The following is a 27112-nucleotide window of genomic DNA, read 5'->3' on the forward strand; positions in this document are numbered from 1 at the left end:
TTTTGATGGGATGGGTTTGGAAAATGGGCATTTTGATGGGATGGGTTGCTAGCTCCCATCATAGTCTGAAGATACCATTCCCTGGTGTGTAGCTGTGAAATGTTTGCATGTACTTACTGGCCTTGCATATAACACCTTTAAGAAAGTGTTTTGAACCCATACTTCTTCCATCCTTTTTCTGTGACGGGCTCTCACTACAATGCTGACATAGCACTCAAATTCTTGATCCTCTTTCCTTGGCCTCTGAAGGGCAGGGATTATAAATGCCACCACATCCAGTTTCTGTGGCACATTGAATGGTATGTTGTGTTGGTTTTTTTTATTATTCTATAGGTGTTTTGCATGCATGTATATTATTATTATATAGGCATTTTGCTTGCATGTATTATATTATTATAGTATAGGTGTTTCATATGCATTTATTGTATTATTACTATATAGGTATTTTGCCTGCATGTATTATATTATTATTATTAATTATTATTATAATATAGGTGTTTTGCCTGCACATCACATGTATGCCTGGTGTCTGAGAAGTCCAGAAAAAGGTTTCAGATACACTGGACTAGAGTTAAGATAGTCATGGGCGTTTGGAATTAACTTGGGACCTCTGGAAGAGCATCTGGTGCTCTTAAGTGTGGAATCATCTCTCTAGTCCCTATGCTGTATTATTGACTTTAACAGTTCTTCATATGCCTTGAAGACTTTTTATCAGATATGTTTGCAAACATTTTCTTCAAGACTGTAACTTGTCCTTTCATTTTCTTTTGTTCATCTATCTTTGCCTGTGATCCTGGGGTCTGAACCCAGGTCTTACACAGGCTAGGTAGTACATGTCCCCAGACAAATTTTTATTTTCTTAACAGTGTCTGGATGAAAACTAATGTTGAATTTTGATGTACTTCAAGCCATTTCTTTTCTTTCTTTCCCTTACCTTGTGTGTTCTAAGAAATTGATGCCTATTTTTATACTACAAGGATTTTCTCCTTTGCTATTGAAAATAGTAGATTTTTGTTTTTAATCCATTTCAAATGTTTGTTTTGTGGCAACTAACAGTTAATGGTTTAGTTTTTCTATATGAATATCAAGCTGTTACAGCAACATTTGTTGAAGAACTGTCTTCATGAATTACATTAGCACCTTGCTTAAAGAAAATCAAATGAGGAAAATATGTAAATTAGAGCTATATCTAAGCTACATCTTTTCTTCCACAATGATTTATATGAGTATAGTTATACAAATACCACACTCTCTTGATTACTATGGTCTCATAGTAAAATTAAAATCTTCAACTAAACTCCAACTTTGCTATTTTTCCTACAAAATTGTCTCTTTATTTTCTTCTTCTTCTTCTTTTTTCTCTCTTCTTTTCCTTTTAAAATTCCTGCCTGAGATAGGGAATCTGGTAGCCCAGGCTGACCTCGAACTCCTGACACTCCTGACTTTACCTCTGAAGGACTGTGATTATAGGTGTGTACTACCACACCTGGCTTCAAATGTCAGGGACTATAAGTAGTTAGCCACTGTACTTCCATATCAATGGTCACATTAGTATGCCAATTTCTAAACTTCTATCTGCTCATACTGTGACTGGCATCATGCTGCAGCTGGAGAGCAACTTGGGAAGAATTAAGAACTTAGTGCTACTGGGTCTTCTAATACACCAATAGGATAATTTTGTATCTCTTCCATTTCCTAGTTGAGACAAACAATAGAGAGAGTAGTAAATGTCCCTTTAGAAAATACTTTACTCATTTCTAAGAAATAGAAAACTGGCCTCAGCAAAATAAATGGATATGTATATAAATGTAGAATTTTATAATATTGGTGGGAAAGCAAAAGGTGTACTATTCTTTCACTTTTGTAATCTTTATCAAACACCCACAAACTGAAACATAGCCAGAGACATACTACTTATTATTAAAAAAAAAAAAAGGTAAAATTGAGGAAAAGACGGTCTTTTCAACAAATGCTGCCAGAACAACTGGATATCCACATAGGGAGAAAGACAAGAGCCTCAGCTGCCACCTCAGACACAGTCATCTGAAGTGGCCCAAGACTGAAATGTAAACAGAACAACGATACATTTTTATAAGAAAATGGAGAACTACCACTACCTTTGCACACGTGAGATACTTTGATGTTTTCAGAATATTTTTATATAGTCTGGTTGCATAATCTGGTGTGATTCTTGGTGAGGCAGGTGAAGGGGCAATAATTCTATCCCTGCAGGGTGAAGAGTGTAAGTGAAATGAGCAAGGAGACATGGGAAGAGGAGTGGGTCTGAGCATCCAGACTTGGGCTTAAACTCCACCTGTGTTACTCACCTAAGGAACTTTTTACAATCTAACATTTGACCACTAAACTGTAATATGGAGATGATATTTATTTTGATGTATTCTTAAAAATTACTTTATATGTTTAATAAAAAACCACTATGTGCTAACCAAAAACTGTTCTGGTTTTGGTCTTGGAGATAAAGTAAGATACTTAGCACTGTAGTGAAGAAAACAGAAAACAAAAAAGACAAATCAGTAAGACATACAGTATACTGTTAACTGTATCAGGTGGGAACCTGACAGGGAAGGATGAGCTGGTCCAGGATTGTCATTTTAGGTTAAATAGGACCTTTTCATAGGCTATTCCGAGGAAAGACTTCAGGGAGGTAAGATAGTGTATACTGTTAAGGATAAGACTATACCAAGGACAATGAGACAGGTCAGAGCCCTGTGGCAGATGCATGACTTCCATATACACAGAACAGCACGTCGACATAGAGCTGACTGGAGGGAAAGCACAGATGATCTGAGCGGTAACAAGCGTTGGGGAAGGGGAACAGAGAGTAGGTGTGGTGATGGAGGCTCACTGTATAATGTCTGAGATAAGCAGCTGAGGGTAGAGCATTGCTGAAGAAGAGGCTGGAGGAAAGGTCAGCGGTTTTAGACCTAGTACACATGAGATCCCATTAGACAGTCAAGTGGACATGTTGAGCAGACAGTTTGATAGGAGCTGTAAATACAAATAAAATGAAGTAGCTGGAGGTTGGCACAGAACTGATTTTAAAGTGATTTTTTCATACACCATGAAACTGACTGAGGTCCCAGAGGGATGACAACCAGCTGAGGAACAGCTAATTGGACAATCAGAAATATATGCTTTGATGTACATTTCTTCAAACTTTATACGCTTGTGAATTATTTGTAGAGCATGTTAAAATGTAGATTAAGTTCAGATGATATAAGGTAGTATCTAAAATTCAGTACTTCTAAAGGTTCCCAGCTAGATGCTATTCAGACCAAAGTTTGACTAACAAGAGATTAAAAATACGATTAAGTAGAGGACAAAGAGAATTTAACCACTGCATCTAGCAGCATGGAAGTCTAAGGAACTCTCTCCCTTTTCTTTTTTAAAAGGCAGGGTCGAGTTCTGTGGCCCAAGCTGGTGCATACCACTACTTCCTGTTCAACACATTTTTTTTAATAAAATGGTTAACAAGATCATTAGATGGTATTCTTAGAAAAAAGGTTTGGGGATCTCAGGACAGGAATAGCAGTGTCTAGGAAAGATTACAAGTAAATGAAGTGTGAACTACAAGAAGAGCTGCATCAAGGGCTGAGGTGGGTGAAAGCATTGCATTATTTGGAGAAGTAACATAGTCCAAGGCTCAAAGGACCGCACTGGGGCATGTTATATGACCTCTCTATACACACTGACTTACTGACTATTGAGAATAAGTGAGGAAGCACATATAAAATATACAGAACAATGATACACTGTAAGTGCATACATGTAGCAGTGTATATAATGGCTAATACATAAATACTATATTGAAACACCACAAAAATATATGGCATCAAAAAAAAAATAAGGAGCCACTGAGTAAATATGCAGCAGAGCTGTGATCAGAATACACAACTGATTAACCAGTAATGGTGTACAAAGAGTAAAAGGGAAGGCAAATCCTAATTCCATAGTTACAAGACAGTAAGAAAGCCATTATGTACAGCAGTAACATACACGATTGTGAAGGACACACAACATACATTAAGCCATCAGGTGCAGTTACCTAGATGGTAAGTTACTGGCATTTGTGTTTACAGTTTTTCAAATGGTTTTCTATTACTTTGTAGTGAGTTTACTTTGAAATTAAGACATATCATCCCAAAAGATAGTGTATAAACCACTCATATTCCTACCCTAACAAATACTGCTCAGAGTTTTACACGTTAGCTCCTGCAGTTTTTAAACTTTATACTAATTCTGGAGAAGACCACTAGTAAACCTGCTGATTCCTGTTTTCATATTCATATATACAACACTTTTATAAATGCAAAGATGGGTCAGGTATGTTGTATTACATGCCTTTAAGCCCAGCACTAATGGGGCAGAGACAAAAACTAATGGTTTTGAGGCAAGTTACCATATATTCCAAGCTGGTTTGGACTCAACTTCCTGTCTGCAGCTCCCACGTGATTGATAGGGGTTACAGACTGTATGTGCCACCACAAGCAGCAGAACAGAATTCTGCATAATAGTTATTTGCGGAAGACAACTCAAATGAATTCTAGCAAACTATATGATTCCTTGTGAATTTTAAATCAACATTTAAAGGTTAAAATATTTGAAAGGAATACCATTTCCTACGCTATAAGTATAAACATCTAAACAACATTTTTAAATTCAATGGTAATGACTTTTAGGTAGAACATTGCTTTGGCTGGCCTGGAACATGCTGTGTAGACTAGATGATCTTCTTACCTGACTCCCAAGTATTGGGGTCATAGGCATATGCCACCATGCCTGGGAACAAAGTTTTTAGAAACAACACTGTTTAATGAAAAAGTTTTTTATTTGTTTGTTTTTTGGAGACAGAATTTCTCTGTGTAGTACTAGATGTCCTAGAACTCCCTCTGTAGAGCAGGCTGGCCTCAAATTCAGGGATCCACCTGTCTCTGCCTCCCAAGCGCTGGGATTAAAGTGTGTGCCAACACACTGAGCAGTCTTTTTAACCTCACAAAGGAAACTAATACACTTGGCTCTTGGTGAGAGTGGCAATCTCTTCTTTCACTAGATCCGTTTCTTCCAGTGCACACCACCTCGGTGTGTTTTCAGCTTTCATTGCTATCAGACTTCTCTAATGCTTGATGGTTCAGAGACATTATGTCTTACTCAGACCAAGTGAGGTCAGTGTATTGTTTGTGAACTATACAGTGACACACTCCAGAATCCCTGCACTCTCTTCCTCCTGGTCTGGTAAGATTCTCTAGTGAAGACTCCTAAGACTGTCTTGTAGGAAAAGTCAGGATTGGCTGCTAGCCTCTGAGAATCAAAAGGTGACTGGGTTAGATTTATCTCAGTGGCACAATACTTGTTCTAGGGATCAGCCCTAGATCTAATCCCTAACACTGCACCCTCCCATCCCAAAAAGCTGGGAGATAGGCGGCACTGCTGAGCATTATTTGATAAGTACAGCTGCCTAATCCCATTGTTTTGGTAAGATGTCCAAATCCTAGACTGCAGAATTCCCCAGCCAGAGATACTCATTTCCCACTTTCCAGAGAACTTCCAGTCTTTCTGCCAATTGCTTAGAGGCACTTGCTAGGAGAGAGATTAACAGAGTAGCTTCCCCTACCACAGGGACTGTCAATTTCTGAAGCTTATCTCTGCATAGACTCTTGAAAGTTGTGTTGAAAACATGATGGTTTTCATTTTTCCTTTGGCAACTAATAATTTCGTTTTTTGGTTTTACTAAAGTCTATCAGCAGTTTTGCACCTGCTTTCCAACTTCAAAATGTTGCTACTGTCTTCTTCCTATCATCCCGATTGGTTTAGTCTTTATAAAAATATTTCTTTATTGAAGTTTTAATGGGGTTGAAAGACAGAGGGGAAAAAATTTGTCACTTTAATTCCAAACCTACTTAGTCAATTCAATACAGAGTTTTCAACTGTCAAGGACTTTAGAAACGAGAATATATTGGCACAAGGCAGATACAAATTACCATCTCAACTGGAAGGACAAAGGGGGAAAAAAAAAACAGGAAAGGCATTATGCTATCCTTCATTAGTTTTAAATTGATAATAAAAAGTAAACTCTCTTAGAGGGCTTAAAATTTAATACTGCTTTCTCAGCTACAAAAATCTAGGACAAGTCTGATAGAGTGATGTTATACATGCATCAGCAGGTAAGCAGTGTTATAGAGTTGGCTATAAAGGTACATTGGCAGTCCCAAACTGTAAATAATGGGAAAGTAGCACCTATTTCTTGATAACTCTGGAGTTACTGATTTTCATAGGTTCCTTCCTATGGTCACACCTGTTTTAACTAACCCTGTCATTCCACTACCTTTTCTTCTCAAGATCATTATAAATAGTAGTTTTTATTGTCTGTTCACATCAGAAGATCTTTTCTGTTATCTCTCTCTTTTAAACAATTTTTTAAAAACATTTCTGAATTTTGTTCCAAGCAGAATTTGAATTTTCTTTCTGGACAGTAAACAATACACAGTTTTGTATAATCATGGATGTATGTCTTGTCTGTCTGATTGCCTTTCTTGCTTTTCTTCATTTTACTGATAGATACTGAATATCCACCATAGCCCAGGGCCTAGTCCCAGGAATAGCCATAATTCAATGAACAAAACAAAGCCCCTTCTCTTACCCAGTTTGTATCTAGTGGAAGCAACAGAGAATTTTAAAAGTCTGTTAGAATTAGCATATAGAAAGGGATAAAGTGAGTGAGGGACATGATCGTTATATACAGTGATCAGTGAGACAATCTTAAATAAAAGTATTTGTGGTAGCAGTATTCCAAAGAAAAAGGGCAGCTACAGAGCTGCTGAAGGAGAGTGCCAGCCTACTGCAGAAGTGTTAGAGATCACTGGGGAAAAGGAATATGCTTTGCTTTCTGCCAGAGATTTTTCTTCTTAAGATTTTAATACACTCGTTTAGATTTGAGTACATTAAAATTCTAGCTTTGTTGAAAGGCTGAGATTATTTTGTTAGTAGATAATACTTTGCCTCCATTGCGCTAGTGCATGTGTGCTGAGTGTGTGAATGTGTGTGTGTTGGTTTGAATAAGAATGTCCTCATAGACTCATACACTTGAATGCTAATACGGAGTGGCACTATTTAAAACGATTAGAAGAATTAGGGTTGGCCTTGTCAAAATGGGTGTGGCCTTTTTAGCAGTGTATCACCTGGGCTGAACTTTGATGTTTCAAAAGCCCAAGCCAGGCTTTTCTGCCTACAGATCAGAGTGTAGTTCTCAACTATTTCTCCAGTGCCCTGTCCTAATGCTAATGGACTAGACCTCTGGAATTGTAGGCAAGCCCGAAAGTCAATGATTTCTTTGGTAAGAGTTGTCTTGGTTATGGTGTCTCTTCACAGCAACAGAACAGCATTTTGGTGGAATAAAGGCTTGCAAGTTATTGCCTAGTTTAGAATGAAGTAAGGTGATATGTTTATTCCTTTCTTTCCTGTACCTGATCTTGAGACAAGAGTTGTTAGGACAGGCATTCATTTTTACCCCTCATTCCAATTTGAGAATGCCAAGGTAGCATAAGAGGTGTTAAGACAACTTTGCTAATTATGTGACCTAACATGTTACTACACGAAACGCCTGGTTCCTTACCAGTGGAAGGGAAATTAAAATATCTACTTCATACCATTCTAAAGATTAAATGATATAGTAATCCATTCACACAGAAGAATTAAGATATTCTTTTAAACTAGTCATAGAAGTTTCAAATTTACATTTTATTGTTTTTCAGTTAAGTCCCTTTTTATTTTTATTTTTTGAAACAGAGTCTATTTAGTTCTAAAGCTCACAGAGATCTGCCTGCCTCTGCCTGCTGATTGCTGGGACTAAAGGTGTACACCACCACACCTAGCCCTGGTTCATTTTAACCCGTATAAAGCATAAAAAACGTATCTCTTAGGTTACGAAGTAAAATTCAGTAGATATAGCTGTTACAACTTGAAGTTCTCAACAAGGATTAAGATATAGATATTCATTTAAAACTTTATTAACTGGCCATCTTATGGTAGAAAATGTAGGCATGTAAGAGAAAATGATTTAAAGGCAACAAATAATAGTCACATATTTCCTATTAACTATTAATGGCGTTTTTTGTGGTAGAAGTTTTTTTTTTTTTTTGAGGGTTCCTGTTTTTCTGTACTTCCACTATTCACATAAATCACTGAGTGTTAACCATCATTTGCAAAACTTCTCATCAGATACCTTACTTCTTGTATACTTTAAAAGCTGAACTAGAGAACTAACAGTTTCAATATTCAAGTGTTATCTAGTAGTTAGTTCTTTGCATAGAAACTTAATATGCAACCCATAAGAGGCCATCATTAGGACCTTTAAAGCATCCTTAAGTGGATTCAAAGTCACATGTGAAGGTCTAAGAGCACTGAACTCACTCCATGCCCTGCGCAGTCTGTCGTGCAATGTCTATAAGTTTGATCATCTCGAATTTGGTCTCAATGATGTGGAGGTGGTGATATAAGCTGGAGCCCTCACACCACTGTGTGACAATAGCCAGCTGCGGCTTTGTAGAATAGCCCATGAAAAGGAGGATGTTCACATGTCGAGTTTTCCTGCCAAAAAGAAATGTGACAATGAGTATCAAACAATTCTTTAAAGACTGCCAAGTCAATACGATGCTTTCAGGAAAAAGTACCAGCAACAAAGCAAGGCTGACCTGTAACTATTGAGTCTAACTTCCAACTCCATTCAGAAATACAGAAATATATTGAGGAAGCAGAGGTTGCTTTCATTTGTTTAAGTTGTTCCAAACTTATTAGGAAGTTTTCTATGTGGAAGTAAAACCATTTTCCTCTAACCTCTACAACTAGCTTCCTCGTTCTATTCTTTACAATATCAGAGTAACTATGTACCCTCTTGAATACAACAGCCTTCTCTGGACTAAAATCTCAGTTTTGTTGAACATTTCCCTTGTATATAAAATTGTAACTACAGAATCCTCCCTGTATAAGTTTTCTTTTTTTCTTTCTTTTATTTTTTTAAATTTTATTTATTTATTCTATGTATATGAGTACACTGTTGCTGTCTTCAGACACACCAGAAGAGGGCATCAGATCCCACTATAGATGGTTGTGAGCCACCATGTGGTTGCTGGGAATTGAACTCAGGACCTCTGGAAGAGCAGTCAGTGCTCTTAACCTCTGAGCCATCTCTCCAGCCCCAAGTTTTTTGTTTTGTTTTTGTTTGTTTTTTGTTTGTTTGTTTGTTTTTGTTTTTTTTCGAGACAGGGTTTCTCTGTGTAGCCCTGGCTGTCCCGGAACTCACTCTGTAGACGAGGCTAGTCTTGGACTCAGAAATCCGCCTGCCTCTGCCTCCCAAGTGCTGGGATTAAAGGCGTGCGCCACCACAGCCTGGCCTAAGTTTTCTTATCATGGATTTACTCTCATTTGTCAATGGTCCTCAAGTCCCAGGGCCTAGGACTAAATACAATTTTAAATGTGTTTAATACATTTAGAATTTTTAGAGTATTACTTTCCTAAAAGGAACTAGTATTATACACAATCAGACATTTTTAATTTCCATTAATTCAGTCTTGTCTTCTAGCTCCAGGACCAAACGACAGTACATATCAGGAGAATAATATAAACATAAACTCTAAGTAGGCACATTTTGTGTCTTTAAGTCAACCCACTTGGAAGCTGTGATCTCCGCTCACCTGAGTACTCCTACTTCATTTTTGAAGGCCTGTAACTGTTGAGGTGTGGGTGCTGTCACATTCAACATTTTCACTGCCACATCGCCTGAAAGAAAAGTGTTACTCCAAAATTTCAACTTGTAAAATATGAAACATTTATTCTTGGGTTTTTTGCTACTTGTCAGTTTTCAATACATATCATTACTAAACTGTAAATAAATTATATTTAACTACCTAGTAATAAACTACTTTTTTTCTTTTTAATACATACTGTGGGGTGCATATATCCTTCAATCCCACACAGAACAACTAACAATGACATTCCTATACTACTATTTGAAAATATTATCTAAAATACAGCGAACGTCCTCACCCTGGGGATACAGCTTAGGTACCTAAGTCCTCAGAATTCTCCTAATGATTTAACGTTGACTGAGGTGCTACTTACCAAGTAAGCGCTCAAACCATGAACAACAGAACAGGAGGTCCAATGCAACTTGGCTTAAAATAGAAACTTGCCAATTTTTTTTCAAAAGTTATGGCTTACTTATGTGAAATGGAAAATTATTAAACTTATAATCATAGTGTAAACACTTCTAGTGTTTTACACACATCTAGTGGATATGTAAACTGGTATAATTACTTGGCAGCACTGATGGGAGAATACATAAAATTGCAAGTATGCATATGGCATAGTACTAAAATTCTCTCCTAGGCATATAGCCAGTAAAAATATACACAGATGTTCTTTAAAAGACATATACTAAAAATATAAGCAGCAACATCATTCAGAATTGCATCAAGTGGTAAGTACCCAAATGCTTATTATCCCACAGATGGAAGGAATCACATTTCACTCACACAATGGAATAGTATTCAGAGGGCAAATGACACACAAACACACTCAACAACATCAATGGATCTTGAAATATTGGGAGAAAGATTGTACACTATATTCTTTTGAAGTCAGGATGTTAACTGTCTTTGCAAGGTGAGTATGAAGAGGGCATGTGGAGAGCTTCTAGAAGGCTAATGATAATATTACACTTACTAATCACAAATGTATTCATTCAGTTGCTGAGTTTCAATTACCTGAACACTTATAGACATTTTAATGAATTTTAACATGACCACTATAAATCTTGATTTTTCTTAACAACCAAAGTACTATAGCATTAATTTTATCAGATACCACATAACAGTGCTTAAATGTTTCAGGAAAACATAAAGGTTCCCCATAGGAGCTGGAGAGATGGCTTAGTTAAGAGAACTGGCTACTCTTCCAGGTCTTGATTTCAATTCTCAGCAACCACATGATGGAACACAACCATCTATAATGGGATCTGTTGCTGTCTTTTGTCATGCAGGCATGCATGGAAATAGAGCACTCATATTCATAAATAAGTCGTTAAAAAAATCTCCCTAGCTATGGTACTCAGAAATAACCTTAGTAAATATGTGTGTATATGTATGCATATATACATACTTATATATATACACAGTATAAAACTTATGAATGCATATGAAATAAACTTGAGAGATTCAGATAGTATTTTTTTACTGTTAAATGCATTATATATCTCTTTAATATAAGGCATTACACATGCTGTTTCAAACAACTCAATATATTAAAAACCTTTCCATATCAATGTAGTTCTGTTATGTAATTTTGATTCTTATATAACCATATATAGATGTGTTGATGTTCTAACTGACTCTTCTACTAGTAAGTACTTGAGTTATTTTCATTTTCTATTACTGCTATGCCTTTATTGAGTATACTTTCCCAAACATCGGCCTATTCATTGCTGTCCACTTACTTGCCTAGGCTGAGTGTACATACCACCAACCTTTCATATTTCCACAAAATGAACGGGATTATAATTACAATCTTCACATGATCAATTTAAAAAAAATCTGTGTTTAAGGAAAGTCATGACTTCTATCTTTTGAGTTTGTAATTCTTAGAAAAGTAGTGAGGCTAAGCACTTTTTACATTTACTTGTGATTTATAATACCCATAAAATCATCAAAAGGAATACTTCTAAAAGAAAAATGAACTTCCTTTGGGACTAATAGCTTGATGATCTCTGTCTTTCTGAATCATTACTGTAAAGTACTGACAGCAATCTTGGCTACTCTGAAGCCAGTTTTTATGGTCCACCAGTTTTGTTAGAAACCTTTGGAGGACTCCTGCACTTGATGAAAACAGTTTAACAATGCAAAGAGTGAATCTTTTGACTTCATATTTGTTTTTGAGACAACCTCTTGTCACTCAAATTGGCCTTGAACTTTCTCCATAGCTAATGATGCGCTTGAACTCCTAACCCTCATGCTGATACCTTCTAAGTGCTGATACCTCCTAAGTGCTGGGAATACAGGAGTGTGTATCATCATACCTACTGTTCCTCCCCAAGACATTTCTTTGTATAGCCCTGTTTGTACTATACTTTCTCTGTAGACCAGGCTGGCCTTGAACTCAGATCTACTTGCCTCTGTCTCTTGAGTGCTGGGGTTAAGGATATGTGCCATTACCCCCATATTTGGCTTTTTTTTTTTTAAATAAACATTTCTTAACATATCCCACTTGTGCCAATGGCACCATATTACATACATACCATGTCCCACTTGTGCCAATGGCACCGTATTACATACATACCATGCCACTTTCCCTTGTAGACAGTTCCAAACGACCCGGATCCAATTCTCTGTCCCACTGTAATCTGTCCATCAGGAATCTCCCAATCATCACTTGAGTCTCTTCTACCAAGTGTTTTCTCAAAAAATAAAGTGTAAAAGTCAGGACAAGGCAAACAAAGGAGAAAAACCTTAATGTTTCATGCTAAATATATTGACCTACCTGACAGAAAGTTAGGAACAGAGCAAGGTCTTCCAAAAAAAAAAAGAAGAAGAGGAAGAGGAGGAGGAAGAAGAAGAGGAGGAAGAGGAAAAAGAAGAAGAAGAAGGAGGAGGAGGAGGAGGAAGAGGAGGAGGAGGAGGAAGAGAAGGAAGAGAAGAAGGAGGAGAAGGAAAAGAAGAAGAAATATCCATGTTGAAGAAGTAATAGTTATACTCGTGACTCAAAATATAAAATTAAATTTAAACTGAGCCAATACAAGGATGGAATAATTACTTAAAAATAGAAATAATTGGGGATGGACAGATAGTTCAGAAGTTAGGGGCAGTGGCTTTTATTCCAGAGGACGCAGGTTCAAGTCCCAGCACCCAGCTGACAGCTCACACTCATCTATAACTCTAGTTCCAGGAGATCCATTGCACTCTTCTGACCTCCTTCACCACTGGGCATGTACATGCTGCTGTACTTACACATGCGTCAAACACCCATAAACACAAAATAATACTCATTAAAAAGTTAAAAATAGGAAGAATTTACTATGTGTAGAAATACATATTGTTATTCTTTTTAAAAAAAAAGGCTTTTTAACTATTTGGAGAACTACAGAGGGATGATAATAATTATACATTCGTGGCTAGTTTTGGCTTCAAGTGCCGAAAATTTAAGTTAACATGCTATAACTATTGGTACTGGATTTCCCTACATGTCTTAACTGATTTGGCCATCAAAAATAAACAAACAAACCAACCAATTGTTTTGGTAAGGTAGAAGTGGAAGAAAGTTACTTCTTACTGTGGAAGACTGTCGGTTGGTAGCCACGTGAATTCTGAGTCAGCTTCTAGAACACATATGCCTTAGATGCTTAATCATGCTTTCTTTCTCCTTAGCACAGGAACAGAACACTATTACTTCCCTTTCAAAACGGCCTCAACAATTATATTAGAAACCAGAGCAAAAGTCAGTTTTGTGTGACTATACTTTATGCAAAAACCTATTAACTTTTGAATGTGACGAGACCCTTGTGTCACCCAGTGTTCTTACAATTCAGAGGCCCAGTTACAGGAAGAGCAGAGCCCAGAGCCTTACCATCCGACTTCTGTCTTCCGAAGAGGAGGATGAGGATGACTTCCGTTCCCGCTGAGGCCCTGGAGATTTCTGTAAGGCTTTCACGTTAGTGAGTGAGCCAGGTAAGGAGGCAGGTGGGGTGGCCGACAAGCCTGTGGTTGACCCTAAGTTAGAAGAAGGGGAAATTACCCACATCAAGGAGGAGTCAGCATTAAGGAGGAGGAGCAAATATGTCCACATAACAGGGGCAGAAAGTGGGGAGATGTAGACTCACTTTAAGATGGAGCACATGTTTAAATACTGGCCCCTAGTAAAGGGCAGGCCAAAAGAGGCATGGTATGTAATTAGTACAGTCTTTTTTTTTTAGTTTTTTTTGGCCAATTTAATGACCTTTAAAATAGATAATAATAAACAATTTTAGAAAAATACAATCTCTAAACCAAGTCACAATTTCTAAAATTCACTCCCAAGTTCCTGTGCCTTTGATAGAAAAATTAAAACATCACAACCAATGCACAGGCATGGTACCACACACCTTTAATCCTAGCACTTGGGAGGCAGCGGCAGGTAAATCTCTGCATTTGGGGCCAGCCTGGTCTACAAAGAGAATTCCAGGAAAGCCAGAGTCCAATAATACAAAAACCCTGTGTGATAAAACACAGAAAAAAACTAACAAAAACTCAACAACAAAATAAATGTAAATTTCTTTTTTTTATTGGATACTTTATTTACATTTCAGATGTTATCCTCTTTCATCACCGTCCCCCCCAGCTCCCTATCCCATCCCTCCTTCTCATTTTTGCTTTTATACCTCAATGCAAATTTCTATAAAACAAATTTACTTTGTATTATTTCAGTAGCCTTAATATTTTAAAAATATGTAAACATTAAAACTGAATCATCTTAATGGCCTTCCTGTTAAATATTTCTTTCCTATTAGTCTTACATTTATATTTATTGTTTAAGAGATGGTGAGCAGTGTCAGTGGTTCTTGAGGGTTTTTTTCTATTAAATGTTATTTGTTACCTTTATTGCAAAGTTAATATAAACAAAGCTAAGTAGGCTCTCTTTTTGAAAAACTATTTATTTTTATTTCATGTGCATTGGTGCTTTGCCTGCATGTGTATGCGTGTGAAGATGTCAGAACTCCTGAAGCCAGAGTCACAGAGAGCAGTGAGCTGTCATGTGGGTGCTGGCAAGGGAACCTGAGTCCTGTGGAGAAACAGCCAGTGTCTGTAAACTGATGAGCTATCCTCCCAGCCCCACTACATAGGCTTGAAGACTTTCTGACAACTTGCTATTATAAGGGTAAACAAGTAAATGCTATGGCATCTCATCCATATTTCAGATATATTCTAGTATTTTATAAGCCAGCTGAACTTTGTAAGTAGGCTGAGATCAGCAGAAATGGAGCTTTTCTAATATGTAAACTTACAGTTACTCAGTAGCAATATGTACAGTATCTGGGACAGAGGAGTTTAGAACAACGACTCCCCAGAGTACACAGTGAATAAGGCCTGAGATTTCTTGGTAGAATTTTCATATGCAGCTGAGAAAAACTTCTAAAAAACACTATTCTCAAGGGTTAAAAAAAAAAAAAGAGGGTCTTTCAAGCAGCAAGAATACAAATGACAGTATTTAAATGCTAAATCTGGACAGATGTTTTACAGGTACTACATTATGTTATAGCACCATATGAAAGTTCTATGACTGCATATGCAATTTTCTAAAAGAAAACGGTGTCCAGACTTTCTTTTAACTAGAGCATAGTACATTTCTACTGCTCACTGAGGACGTTCCCCATTTTAAAGCAGTACCAGCTTCCCAGGCCTCAGGCAGTTCTCATGTATTGGATTAGTTAATTACGTCACTAAGTACTGAATGACTTCCACTATATTTATGGCTTGTCTGAAAAATAGCTGGGCTGATGGAAAACTCTAAAGCACCATCATTATATTAAGTAGATGTCACTACGTGTATCAAAGCAGTAAAAATATTTGTAAAAAGATATTTAATTTTATCTTAAAATTTTAGTCAATTTAACAGTAAATTAAAATATGACATGGTAAACTATGGGACAGTTAAATTATTAACTTCCTTACATGAGGGGCATAAGTCAACATATAAATTCAGTTTTTCTGAACTCATGTTTATAGATTAATTAAATATATATCAAATATAAGGGGAAAATAGAACAAAAAATTATTAATACTACTAAATTTCAAAACACTGTCAAAAGTCTCATAAGAATTCTTTGGCCTCAAACCTGCAGTGATTTTCTTCCTGCCTCTGCATCTCAAGTGCTGAGGTTACAGATGTGAGCCATATGCCCAATATAAAACTTTTTCATAGGGGTTTCCATATATATTTTTATTCTCTTAAACAATATTAATATTACTTAATCGAAAATTATCATCCAATGCACTAAATAAAAAGAATCCTGCCTGTGTCTCCCAGAATTTAAGAAGTTTTCAAGACCAAGCAGAAATAAGACAACAGTAAGCAAGATGGAAATCCCAACTCAGAAATGTCTTGCTTTTAAAAATTTGTAATCAACAGCATACAGGAAGCTTGCAGTGGTGAGTATGTGAGAAGCACATTCAGAGCATTCCAGCCAGGCCAAGCAGAGATTTAGTACTTCAAACTCTCACACTTACAAACACACGCTGTGAGGGTGAGGCACAAACAGAGTCTCTATCTATATTTAGTTTGCTTGGGTGAGAACAAGAAAGAAGAGCCCAACTACCTCTGAACACTGGGCCAGGCTCAAAATCAAACACTATTTCACTGGGGACAGAATGGAGGAGGGGGCTGGGAGTCCGGGATTGGTATTTCCGAAGACAGCGCATCAGCTGGTTCAAGGGGGCTGTTAGAAGAGAAAGAGAGGGGCAGGCAAACACAGGAAGACAGACACACAGAAGAAATGAAAGAAGTCATGGGGAATAAATTAGATGAGCTGAAGCCTGCTTCACAAAATAATTCTGGATGATATTTTAAAAATCTGCTTATATTTTCACAAAAACCCCAATGAATTTTTTCAAAGTGACTCATTACAAGAACAAGAAATGCCACTTGACTTTAGGTACTAAGCAGGCTGTTTACTACTAAGTTAACTGTGATGCTAACATGATGGAAACATTTAAATGCTGGATGTACTGGGCAAAATTGTCAGCAGCCACAGTTACTAAGACATATGAAAGTCAAACTGGCAGCAACATTAATTGGCAGGCTCATGGAATAACAAACAACACAAACTCTTGAATATGTGATAAAGTCAGTATTAATTACATAATTTAGGCTTGCTATCTGGTATCTTGAGAGGAATACAGAACCATAACAAAATATGGCTTACAATGTTTACTCAGGATAAAAATATTGAGTCTGGGTGGGCTTGGACCTATTTTGAAGATACAGAAGGTCACAGTGAAGAACCCAGCTCTAGGCATGGTGTACAGCTAACAGTCTTCCTTGTAAGACAGAAGGCAGCTGAGAAGGTAAGCACAGAGGACCTCGTGCAAGACAATGTGAAGACAGTCTCAAATGCCATCTCTTAGGAAACATGTAGGGTCCACTATACAGAGTTTGCTTGTTTTGTCTTTTGAGAAAGCCACGCTATGTACACTGGGCTAGCCTCAAACTCATGTTCTTCTTGCCTCAGCTAGGATCACAGGCATATACTATCACATTTGGCTCAAAAAGCATTTTCTTAAAATTATCTTTGCTAGAGGAAAAGCTAGATAGATGGGAATCCTGTAAGAAATCTTTAATACAATCGCTCATTTGTATACTTTCTTTACTATACCAATAAGGGCAAGACTAAAGTTTTCCATTATGGGTCCATTCCATGAAATCAATGTATATTTCAAATAGTTCTAGAAAGTGGATGGGAAATGCTTTATAAAGTCTGACAAATTGAGATGTGGTATGCAATCCCAAAGAACGATACAGAACGATTTAATCTGATTCTAAGCTCGATCTGTATTTACTGTAGGCCAAAAGAAACTTAGTGACTCCAGCATTGGAGGCAGCAAAAATTGAAAAGTGGATAAAACAATTAAGGACCCTCCTTGGTGGAGAACCTAAGATTGGAAGGGAAGCATTTAAGACTTTCTTCCATGCCTTCTCACGTTTTCTCCTTGTTATGTATAATTTTAAATTCTGCTACCAGTAAATGATAACTACTATATTAAAAAAAAACACACACAAAAAACCAAAAACCCATTTGGTTTTCTCTACACATTTTTCTCTGTGTCTGTTTCATGAAAAAAAAAAAAAAAAAAAGCAACCATAAAGGAGACAAGCAGCAAAGCAATTGCATTTTTGCCTTAAAACAACAACAAAAACAAAACAAAACAAAATAACAACCCTAAAATCACTACTTACCTCCATCACCACGAAACCCCTGGTCTCTAATCAAATCCTACAAACAAACAGTAAAATATGTTTATTCAAAGCTCATGGTAAAAAAAGTAATAACAATAACAACAATAACAACAAGTTTTCTACTATGAATAGGCAGAAGGGTTAATTCAAAACAATACCTGTCTTATAATTATTTCACAAAGCAAAGACTATTAAATTAGCTACTGTACATGACAAACACTAAAGTTTGAAGCACTTGCCAACCTAGACCTATGTGAAAGGATTATTAGTCCTGGTCAAATGCTGAAATCCATTTCAGGCCACTCAGTGGCTTCATAAATCCTTAAAGAAAATTCTACTGGCACATATTAAGAGCCATAAAAATGTTCATACCCTTTGATCCTGTAATTCCACTTCTGGGAATTTTTCCTAAGGAAATAATTCAGAAGAAAAAATGATATGCACAAAGATGTTTAGTGCAGCATTATCCATCACACCAAAAATCAGAAATAATTATTTCCCTATGATAGGCATTTTGACATATTATGGTTATGGTGTATCAATTTAATGAAGTAGTATACAGTTACCAAACAATTATGAGACTTAAAACATGAAACATGTTTACATATAATAAAAAATACAAAATTAAAAGCACACTGAATACTACCATAAAAATGTGGATGTACAAGAAATATTAAAAAGGAGGGGAGATCAAAATAGCTCAAATAAGGGTTCTGTTTAAACTAGTCTCTGTTATTTAATGCAGCTTTTACAATAGTTATTGGCAGGAAGGGAAATTCCGTATGTGATGAAATTGGGATCCTAGTCTACAGAACCTAGATTAGTTTACTCAGTTTAAGTGTGAGGGATTGAAAGGCCACTAATGTTTCTAAAAAGGTTAGTTGTAAATAGGCACCATTTTGCTTATTAAAATAAAGAGTGAATTATTTACTGGTGTATGACATAGAACCCTTCAACACATAAAAGTCTTGGTGTTTTCACTACCTTTCTGTGGTTTCAGAGCTTACAAACACACTCAGATGTAGGCACATGAACAATAAGTAACCGTTTAAGAAAAAAGAGAGCTACATCAGTTTGTTATAATTTACTACCATTTAAAAAGTGGTGGTATTGACAAGACTTTTAGTGACATACATTAAGACTATGATGATTTGGCAATCTGACACAGGGCTTCTAGCCTCCAGATCTGTGAGAATTGGTGCTATAGTGCAAAAGAAATGACACGAGGATTTTCGCATTAGTGAAGCAACTGAAGAAACCTGAGTCAGGGCTGTGAAGAATAGACAGGCATGTAGAAAAGCAAGGGGCTTTCTAGACAGAAGGCTCCACAGAAGAACACTTACACCCTTTCCTGTTTCCTATCCTAGCTTGGAAACCTCCCACACCTACAGATGAGCCGAATGTGGCTTTCCCACTCCTAGAAACTCCTGCCACGGCTAACACGTTTACACTTCTCAATTTCATATGTTCATCTAGCTATTTGATCTACATTAAATAGGCTATTCTAGTATTTCTACGATTTCAACTGTTCCCTAATCTCTTCTAGTCCCTGGTCTGTCATCCCTGTGATTCAGCATCACAGAAGAAACCAACCCCAAAGAACTTCTGGCAATACCTTTGTTATCTATGAACATCTGCACAAGTAGTATCAGCTGTCATCTCTAAATTCATTCATTTTCCCCTTCCTCCCTCACTCTTCAGGGTACCGTGTGTCCTAGGCTAGCTTCCAACTCCTGATCCTCTAGTGCCTTTATAGTTCTCAGTGCCAAGACTAGAGGTGCATACCATACTACCTGGTTGGCTTCCATCTACTATGTTGTTTTATGTGGTGGTTTGAATAAGAATTGTTCCTATATGTTCATAATATTTGAATGCTTGGTCACCAGGAAGTAGCCTTGTTGGAGGAAGTGTGTTTGTCACTAGGGGTAGGCTTTGAAGTGTCAAAAGCACACACCAGACTAAAACTATTCTCCCTGTCTCTCTCTTGATCTCTCTGCATATCAAGATGTAATGCTTTTAACTACTGCTTCAGAACCTGCCTGCATGTCACCATGCTCCCATAGTGATGAAAATGGAGTAAACCTCTGAAACTGTAAGCAAGCCCCCAGTTAAATACTTTCTTTTGTAAGAGTTATCTTGGTCATGTGTCTCTCATTAAGATGTGTAATCAGATAATAAAAAGTGACTGAGCAGGAATAAAAATTTTAAGTCATTAACAGCTTTCAGACAAGAGAACAGATGATAAAAGTATTATAAAAAATTATCCTGGTGAGAGCACCAGGGTGGAAATGGGTAAAGAACAATTAATGGTAGGAATAGATGAATTCAGATGTTCAAATGAAGGAATATGGAGGCAAATGGTGTCAGTAAGTCAGCAGAGGCTGAGACATAAAGGGGAAAGAAAACAGTTATGAAAGTTATGAAAAGGATAAAAGAGTAAGGCACAAAGTGATTCTTCGACTAGCCAAGCCCAAGAAAGCAGGAGGATAGTCACAAGCAGAGAAAGGGCAACAACTTTAAAAGGCTATTTGTTTTCAAATAAAGGTGAAGCTCCAAGCTCGAACACACCGAGAACACACCTAACCTACAAAGACCGTTGACTCCTTATTCTCCAAGCTCCTTACTCCCACATCTCCCTCTCCCACTTCTCTCTTCCTGTGTGTTCAGGTCTACATAGAGAGAGAAAGGCCTTAGTTAAAAAGGGCACTAGGAAAAAGCTACTTATATGAACTTACTCTCCAAAATATAGGGAGGGAATCTAATAAAAAATAGGAAGAAAGTCTGATTTTATAATCCTTTATTCATGATTTATTTTGGTAATTAAATGTAATTTATAATAAATCATTTTGAAAGTTAATAAAATTTTAGTTATAGTTCCAACTGTAAGATTTTTTTAAAATATAAGCTCAGAACTGTTTTTGTTGGTTCTAATGCCAAACTCATGACAGAACAAATACAAATTCTTATTGTCATTTTCATAACCCATTAGTTGCACAAAAATCTTAAGAGGATTCATAAATTCGCAAGGCATCTATTAATTCTTAAATTCAAATTCTTAAATTTAAATTAAAATAAAGTCATTTTAGTTTAAAACTAAACTAAAATAGAGATAGTGTCATAGAAAAAAATGAGAATAACAGTAACTCGGCACTAGTGAATACTTACTATTATTAGAGAACATGATAGGGTGTTTGAATCTATAATGTATGAGTCTAGCATTTACACGTAAATGAAAAGTGGCATTTACTTCCAATCTGTAGTAAAAGTACGATAGAAAACCAGAGAAACATATTCAAATTGTTTAGTTCTAGCAATGCTAGTACTTACATCGATATTGACAGGCTCAATTGTGTTTATATGAACATTGGGAGCTGAGGAGGACCGGTCTCGTTGCCCAAACTGATTGCGATGGTCTTCATCTGCTGGTCGGAAGGGCTGTGGAATTGGAATGGATTTTGAAGGAGATGGACTGGTGAGGATTTGGGGCCTGGAAAAACCAAGTCATTGTGAAGATAAGGTTTGGAGCAATTATATTAATAATAATACTTACAATGAAAGTTATGATTGTTGTATTTAAAATGATAAGCTTTAAAGAAACACAGTTCTAGTAGTAATAACTTTACAAAAAGCATTGGTCTTAAAAAAAACATAGCTACAACTAGTACTATCAAAGCTTTGCTAAAAGCAGACCTTCCAGGGACTATCAACGATAAGAACAACGATTCTGATCCAGAAACTCCCGCGGAATCTACAAATGGCTAGAAAGTACCTGTGGTTAATCAGTAGAAGCTCTTATCCTTTAAAATTATATACAGAATTAAAATGCTTCAGGTAGAGACTAGCTGAATAAAATACGCTGTTTTCTTATATACTATTTTTCATAATCTAAAGTTACTCAAATAAAAATTTGAAGAAGGTAGTTGGGAAGTTACAAATAGTTTTGAAAATATACATGTACATTTTAGGGCCCTAAAGATAGAATTGCTACTTAACACCAGTATTGAATGAAATTTTTATAGTAACAAATACCATCTCCAAAATTTTAGAAGATAATCTATCTTTCATATTTCAAAAATGTTTTTTATGTCTAATTATTAACACCAGAGACAAAAAAAGAGAACCATATAATATTAAACACTGAAGCAAACATTTAAAATAACTAAAAACATTTGGGGTATTGTGGTTGTGAGGTGCACATGGAAGCCAGAAACTGGTGTCAAGTGCTTCATCTCCACTGTATTTTGTTGAAACAGGATCTTCTCACTGAAGCTAGAATTTACAATTTGTTAGACTGATGGCCAGCAAACTTCAAAAATCTTATCTCTGTCTTCCCAGGATTAGGGCGTAAAAGTATCTTTTATTCCCCTGAAGAAATTTTCTCTGAGGCTCACTGCCTCAGTCTGCTAACCTAGGCCTGCCTAGTCATGGAGGCTTCTAGCCTCCATACAATCTTATATAGGCCTTGAATGTATTCAGTCTCCAAGATTTACTGCTGAATAAGCTCACTCCTTCCTAGTTCTTTCTGAACTCTAGCTGACTGGTTCAATTCAGGTGTTTCGATTCACAACTTTTCTCCAAGCTGACTGATTCAATCTGGCTTCTCTCTCAGCCTCTTCTGAATTGTTCTGCTTGAACTCATACTAACTTTGGCAAAATGTTCTGATTTTCTGGCTCTTTCTCATTCTCTGGCTCATTCTGTTGTCACCTGGTCAAACTTGTTCTCTTTCTGCAACCTACCTCTTTACAACTGTCCTGGTGAACTGCCTCCTTCCTTTTCCTATGTGCTGCTCTCTTAACTAGTCTCTTTTTCCTATTTTCTCCTGTGAGTTGGACATACTGTTTTTTGGGAGTGTAGGGAAGGTACCAAAATTCGTTATTTGAAGAAATGGTACAATTTAAAGAACTCAAGACAGATGTTTTGGTGCAACTTATAGAAAAGATAAAGGCAGCCCAACCTATATGCACTGCCTCAGTGACCAGTAAAGTCACATGGCTTTGGGGAAGTCAGCTTAGCTCTCATAACTGTGTCCCAGGGTGTGCTTGACAAAGAGATATTCTGCCATGCCAGTTTCAGGGGCTACCATCTTGCATAAGTTGGGCATCTGGTCACCCTGATCTTTGATGGATTTCATCTGCTCACTCAGGTAGTAATGAATCTCAATGAAGTCACATAAGAGGGGCTCATTCTTGTCAGTAGTCAGTTTGTACAGTTCTAGTTGTGCCTGAGTCACACTCTTTCCAAGTGTAGTGCACACTCCATTGCATTCAGCCTGCTCTCCCAGGCATCACAGTCTGATTTCTTTATATCCTGCAGGAAGGTGCAGCCACCTTATTGGTTCTACAGCTTCATCAGCTTTTCATCACGTTCTCTCTCCTCATGAGACTGGTAGAGAAAGTATTTGGTAAAGTTCTTCAGAGCAACATTATCCCGGTCAAAACAGCAAGACATAGACAGATAGATATAGGAGGCATATAATTCCAACTTGTTCTGACGGTTGATGGCAGCCTCCTAATCCTGATGGTAGTTCTGGCAACACTTTGGTGGGAGAAGCAGTGGTCATGGCAGCAGCAGGGTAAGGTGCAGCAGAGCAACACAGTTGCAAAGTGCTCAGGCTCAGAGGCCAACTGGGATCAGAGGGGTGGAGCACCCAGTTCTGTTCAAGAACAGCTGACGCAGGAAACTGCAGGTAATCTGGGCAAGAATGTCTCAAGTTGGGCATATTCTATTCTGTCAAATCTTTCATCACTTTGTCTGCCACTCAATTAGACATCACTTTCAAACATAGGTGCTTCCTTCTACAAATTAACTTTACCTTCATTGTTTGGGACTAAAGATGTGTGCTAAGGGCTAAGCCACACCACAACTACAAACAGTTTTTTTTTTCCTTCCAGTAAATAATACAATTTTAGGGTTCAAAGTGTGATCAAATATCCTTCAACACTGGGGTCATGGGTTTCAAGGACAGTCACAACTCAATTTTTAGGTGGGCAATGGGGATCCAAACTCAAGTCCTCAAGGTTTTATGACAAGGACTTTAGCCACTGAGTCATCTTCCCAGCCCTAAAATTATTTTGATTAAAATACTTTAATAGGTTAGAGAATGACTTATTAATTAATTAATTAACATTTTTGCTATAGATAATAGAATCTATGAGTGCTGGCCTAAAGAGCTTGGCATGAAGAACACTAGAACTTTGAGGCTAGATTATAAACTCCTATAAAGATTGCAGCTCCTTCAGAAGAGATTCTTAGGAGCAGGGCAGTGATTACCACTCAGGGGAGGATCCAGTAAGGCTTAGCTAAGCTTCAACTGGCCATGCAAAGTCCAGCATGGACCAAGTTCTCTTCACATACTGGTCACCATTTAGCTCAATATTATAAAAGCTAACCAGCATTATTTAGTTCTTATTAGACAAGAAAGGCAATGTTGAGATAACAAGGAAAATTATAAAAGAATGGTAATAAAATATAATAAGATGGGCCAGCAAGATCACTCAGTGGATAGAAAGGTCCTTGCTACTAAGCCTGATGACCTGGGATTGATCCCTGGAACCGAGATGGTGGAAGGAGACTCTGTTCTCCAAAGCTGTCTTCTGACTTCCACAAAGGTGTCTCAGCACGTGCGTGAGTGCACACACATATGCACACAATCATATTAAATACATATAATAAAAAGTTAATAAAAAAGTAATAGAAAAGGGTAGAATAAAGATTTGGAGAGCAAAGCTTAAAAGTGACAAAAATCTTTGAAATAAAGCATGTCATCATTCATATTAACTACATGTATGAATCTGTTTAAATGAACAGGATATAAACATTATTCTCTAAAAGAAATGGGCATAAGCCCAATTACAATTAATGGAACTGGATTTGAGGAAAGTTATGTTTCATCTGGTTATGGAGAAATTCTGAGTTTTTGTCAAAGCTGTCCTTATTCTTGCTTTATAAAGCTAAATAAGAATAGAAATAAAAAGTTCTTTGTTAAGGAATTTTTGAATATTTAAAAATTACAAAAATATTATTAGTTAATAAGTATTCAGAAATAAAAACTGTTAAGCTACTTCCAGTCTTAGGACAATAGTGCCCTTTAATTCAGGATTAAAATCTGGGAAAGCCTGAATTAACTAGAATGTACAGAACAGTCTAATTAATATAATATGTGACCTAGCATTGGTAGAGAGGCAATGAACTACTCCTGAAATGTACTGAGTAAAAACTATGACAGAAATATGAACTGGATAACAAATCAGAACTCTGTTTACAAAGGACAGTGACTCAGAAACAACTTGAAACAAAACCCTGTATTTAATCTGGTAAAAGAAGAGGGCTTGTCACACAAAACCCACATGACGTATTAATACCATTTGGAGGGTGAAGGTATGCCCGGGTAAAGGTTAACTTCTCTACCCTTGAAGGCAAGTATATGATAACTGTGAGCAGTATTTCACTACTATACCTATCTGTACAATGCTTTATTTCAATGCTTAACAAAAACAATCCTCTAATTATAATTTGGCTTCTCATTACTGTCTTTCCAAAGAAGAGTGGGCCACCTTACACAAGTCTGGATTAGGTAGCATGTATATTCTCTGTTCTGATTTTTCTCAACTTAAACCAGTATATTCCCAATTGTCATCACTTTGGGAACTGATAAAACTGTATCTGCATACTGTGGAATCTTTCCTTGAAGTAAGTAATTTATAACTAACCTATGGCTATTAGGTGACAGCACCTTGGCTATCACATAATTGGCTTTCTCCCAGAGGTATATATATTTGTACTGACTCTGCCACAAACGTTTCTAAAATTAAAAATTAAAAAAATTTAAATTAAAAATAAACAGAATTTTAATTCTAATGCTCTTTAGAAAACTACTATAATTTTGACTTAAGTTTTAGGTTACACTATTTAAAATTTTTTAAAGCAAAGTGAGCTTCTGTTCAGTGATAAACAGAAAAGTAATTATTTCTTTATATTCTAAACTGGGTAATGTATTAATTTTGCAAAACTTCTTGGCATGCCCATACTTGCTTTAGGACTGTTACAATTGTTGTCAGAACTAGTAACTGTAGGCAAGTTGCTGAGCACTGTGTAAAGACTATCCTTGTATTATTCAAATACTGATTTTTCTGTCCCCATAGTTAATCCAGATATGGCACTGTAATGCTTAGTCTCAGTATCTCCTGACTCAGTGTTGTGTAAACATTGTTCCTACTTATCCTCTTATTTGTCAATAAAAGCTGATTAGCCAATGGCTGAGCAGAGGAGAGAGTAGGGCTGGACTTCTGATTCCAGAGATGGGAGGGGGGAAAAGGAAGAGGAGAAGGAGGATCCAGCCCTGAGGAGAGTTGAGGGACACCAAGGGAATACACCCGGAGCAGAGGATCACATCCATAGTAAAATACAAGTGTCTTGGGGATTTTGGCTGGAAGGTAGCCAGATTAGCTTGGAGGATTAAAATAGATTAATAAATGCTCAGGTGTCGTGCTGTAAAGCTTGATTAAATAAATCTTATAGTCCGTCTCATTTATTTGCAAGCTAGCCAGGAAAAAGAAATACTATCACTTTTTAAATTGCACTAACAAGCAACAAATCAAATATTGTGATATTGAACAGAACTGATCTAATGTCTATTTTTGGTTATCAACTTGACTCCATCTGAAATTGAACCTGTGAGGGATCTTTTTTCTTAACTAAACTATCTGAAGTGGGAAGACTCATTCTAACCTGGATCTTTGAGGTAGAAAGATACACTCTTTAAATCTAGATCTTTTGAGATGACAAGATCCACCTCTCATCTGGCCACACCTTCTTCTGGCAGCCTAGACAAAGGACAGGGAAGCTTGCTCTCTTTTTCTTGCTTGCTCTCACTCTCACTAGCGAGTTCATTCCTTCACTGGCATTAGAACCTACTTCTTCAGGATCCTGGCATACACTGAAGACCAGTAGGGACATCCAGCCTCACGGACTGAACGGCTACTGGATTGTTGGACCTTCCATTGGTAGACAGCCATTGTTATACTAGCTAGACCATAGTTTGAAAGCCATTCTAGTAAATCCCCATATGTATGTGTGTCTCTGTGTGTATGTGTGTCTATATATATGCGTGTGTATATATAT

At 36.9% G+C, this 27112-nt stretch overlaps 1 protein-coding gene and 1 pseudogene across 3 annotated transcripts in view; both read right to left on the reverse strand.

Moving 5' to 3' along the window:
• The window catches only part of Braf (B-Raf proto-oncogene, serine/threonine kinase), a 117764-nt gene that overhangs the window by 20348 nt on the left and 70304 nt on the right, over nt 1–27112 (reverse strand). For 2 of the 3 annotated variants that reach the window (XM_028768427.1, XM_028768426.1), the window contains exons 8-13: nt 21319–21478; nt 17992–18028; nt 13630–13772; nt 12346–12463; nt 9708–9792; nt 8428–8604 (exon numbers count right to left, since the gene is read on the reverse strand). In XM_028768427.1, the coding sequence (XP_028624260.1) occupies nt 8428–8604; nt 9708–9792; nt 12346–12463; nt 13630–13772; nt 17992–18028; nt 21319–21478 (720 nt within the window). Of the gene's footprint in view, nt 1–8427; nt 8605–9707; nt 9793–12345; nt 12464–13629; nt 13773–17991; nt 18029–18363; nt 18400–21318; nt 21479–27112 lie in introns of all 3 variants that reach the window. The other variant, XM_028768425.1, reaches the window with a different exon arrangement.
• Nucleotides 23001–23552, reverse strand: LOC114622072 (annotated as a pseudogene).

This window comes from Grammomys surdaster, unplaced genomic scaffold (genome assembly GCF_004785775.1).
Source record: "Grammomys surdaster isolate TR1022 unplaced genomic scaffold, NIH_TR_1.0 186, whole genome shotgun sequence".
NCBI classification, from domain to species: Eukaryota; Metazoa; Chordata; class Mammalia; order Rodentia; family Muridae; genus Grammomys; species Grammomys surdaster.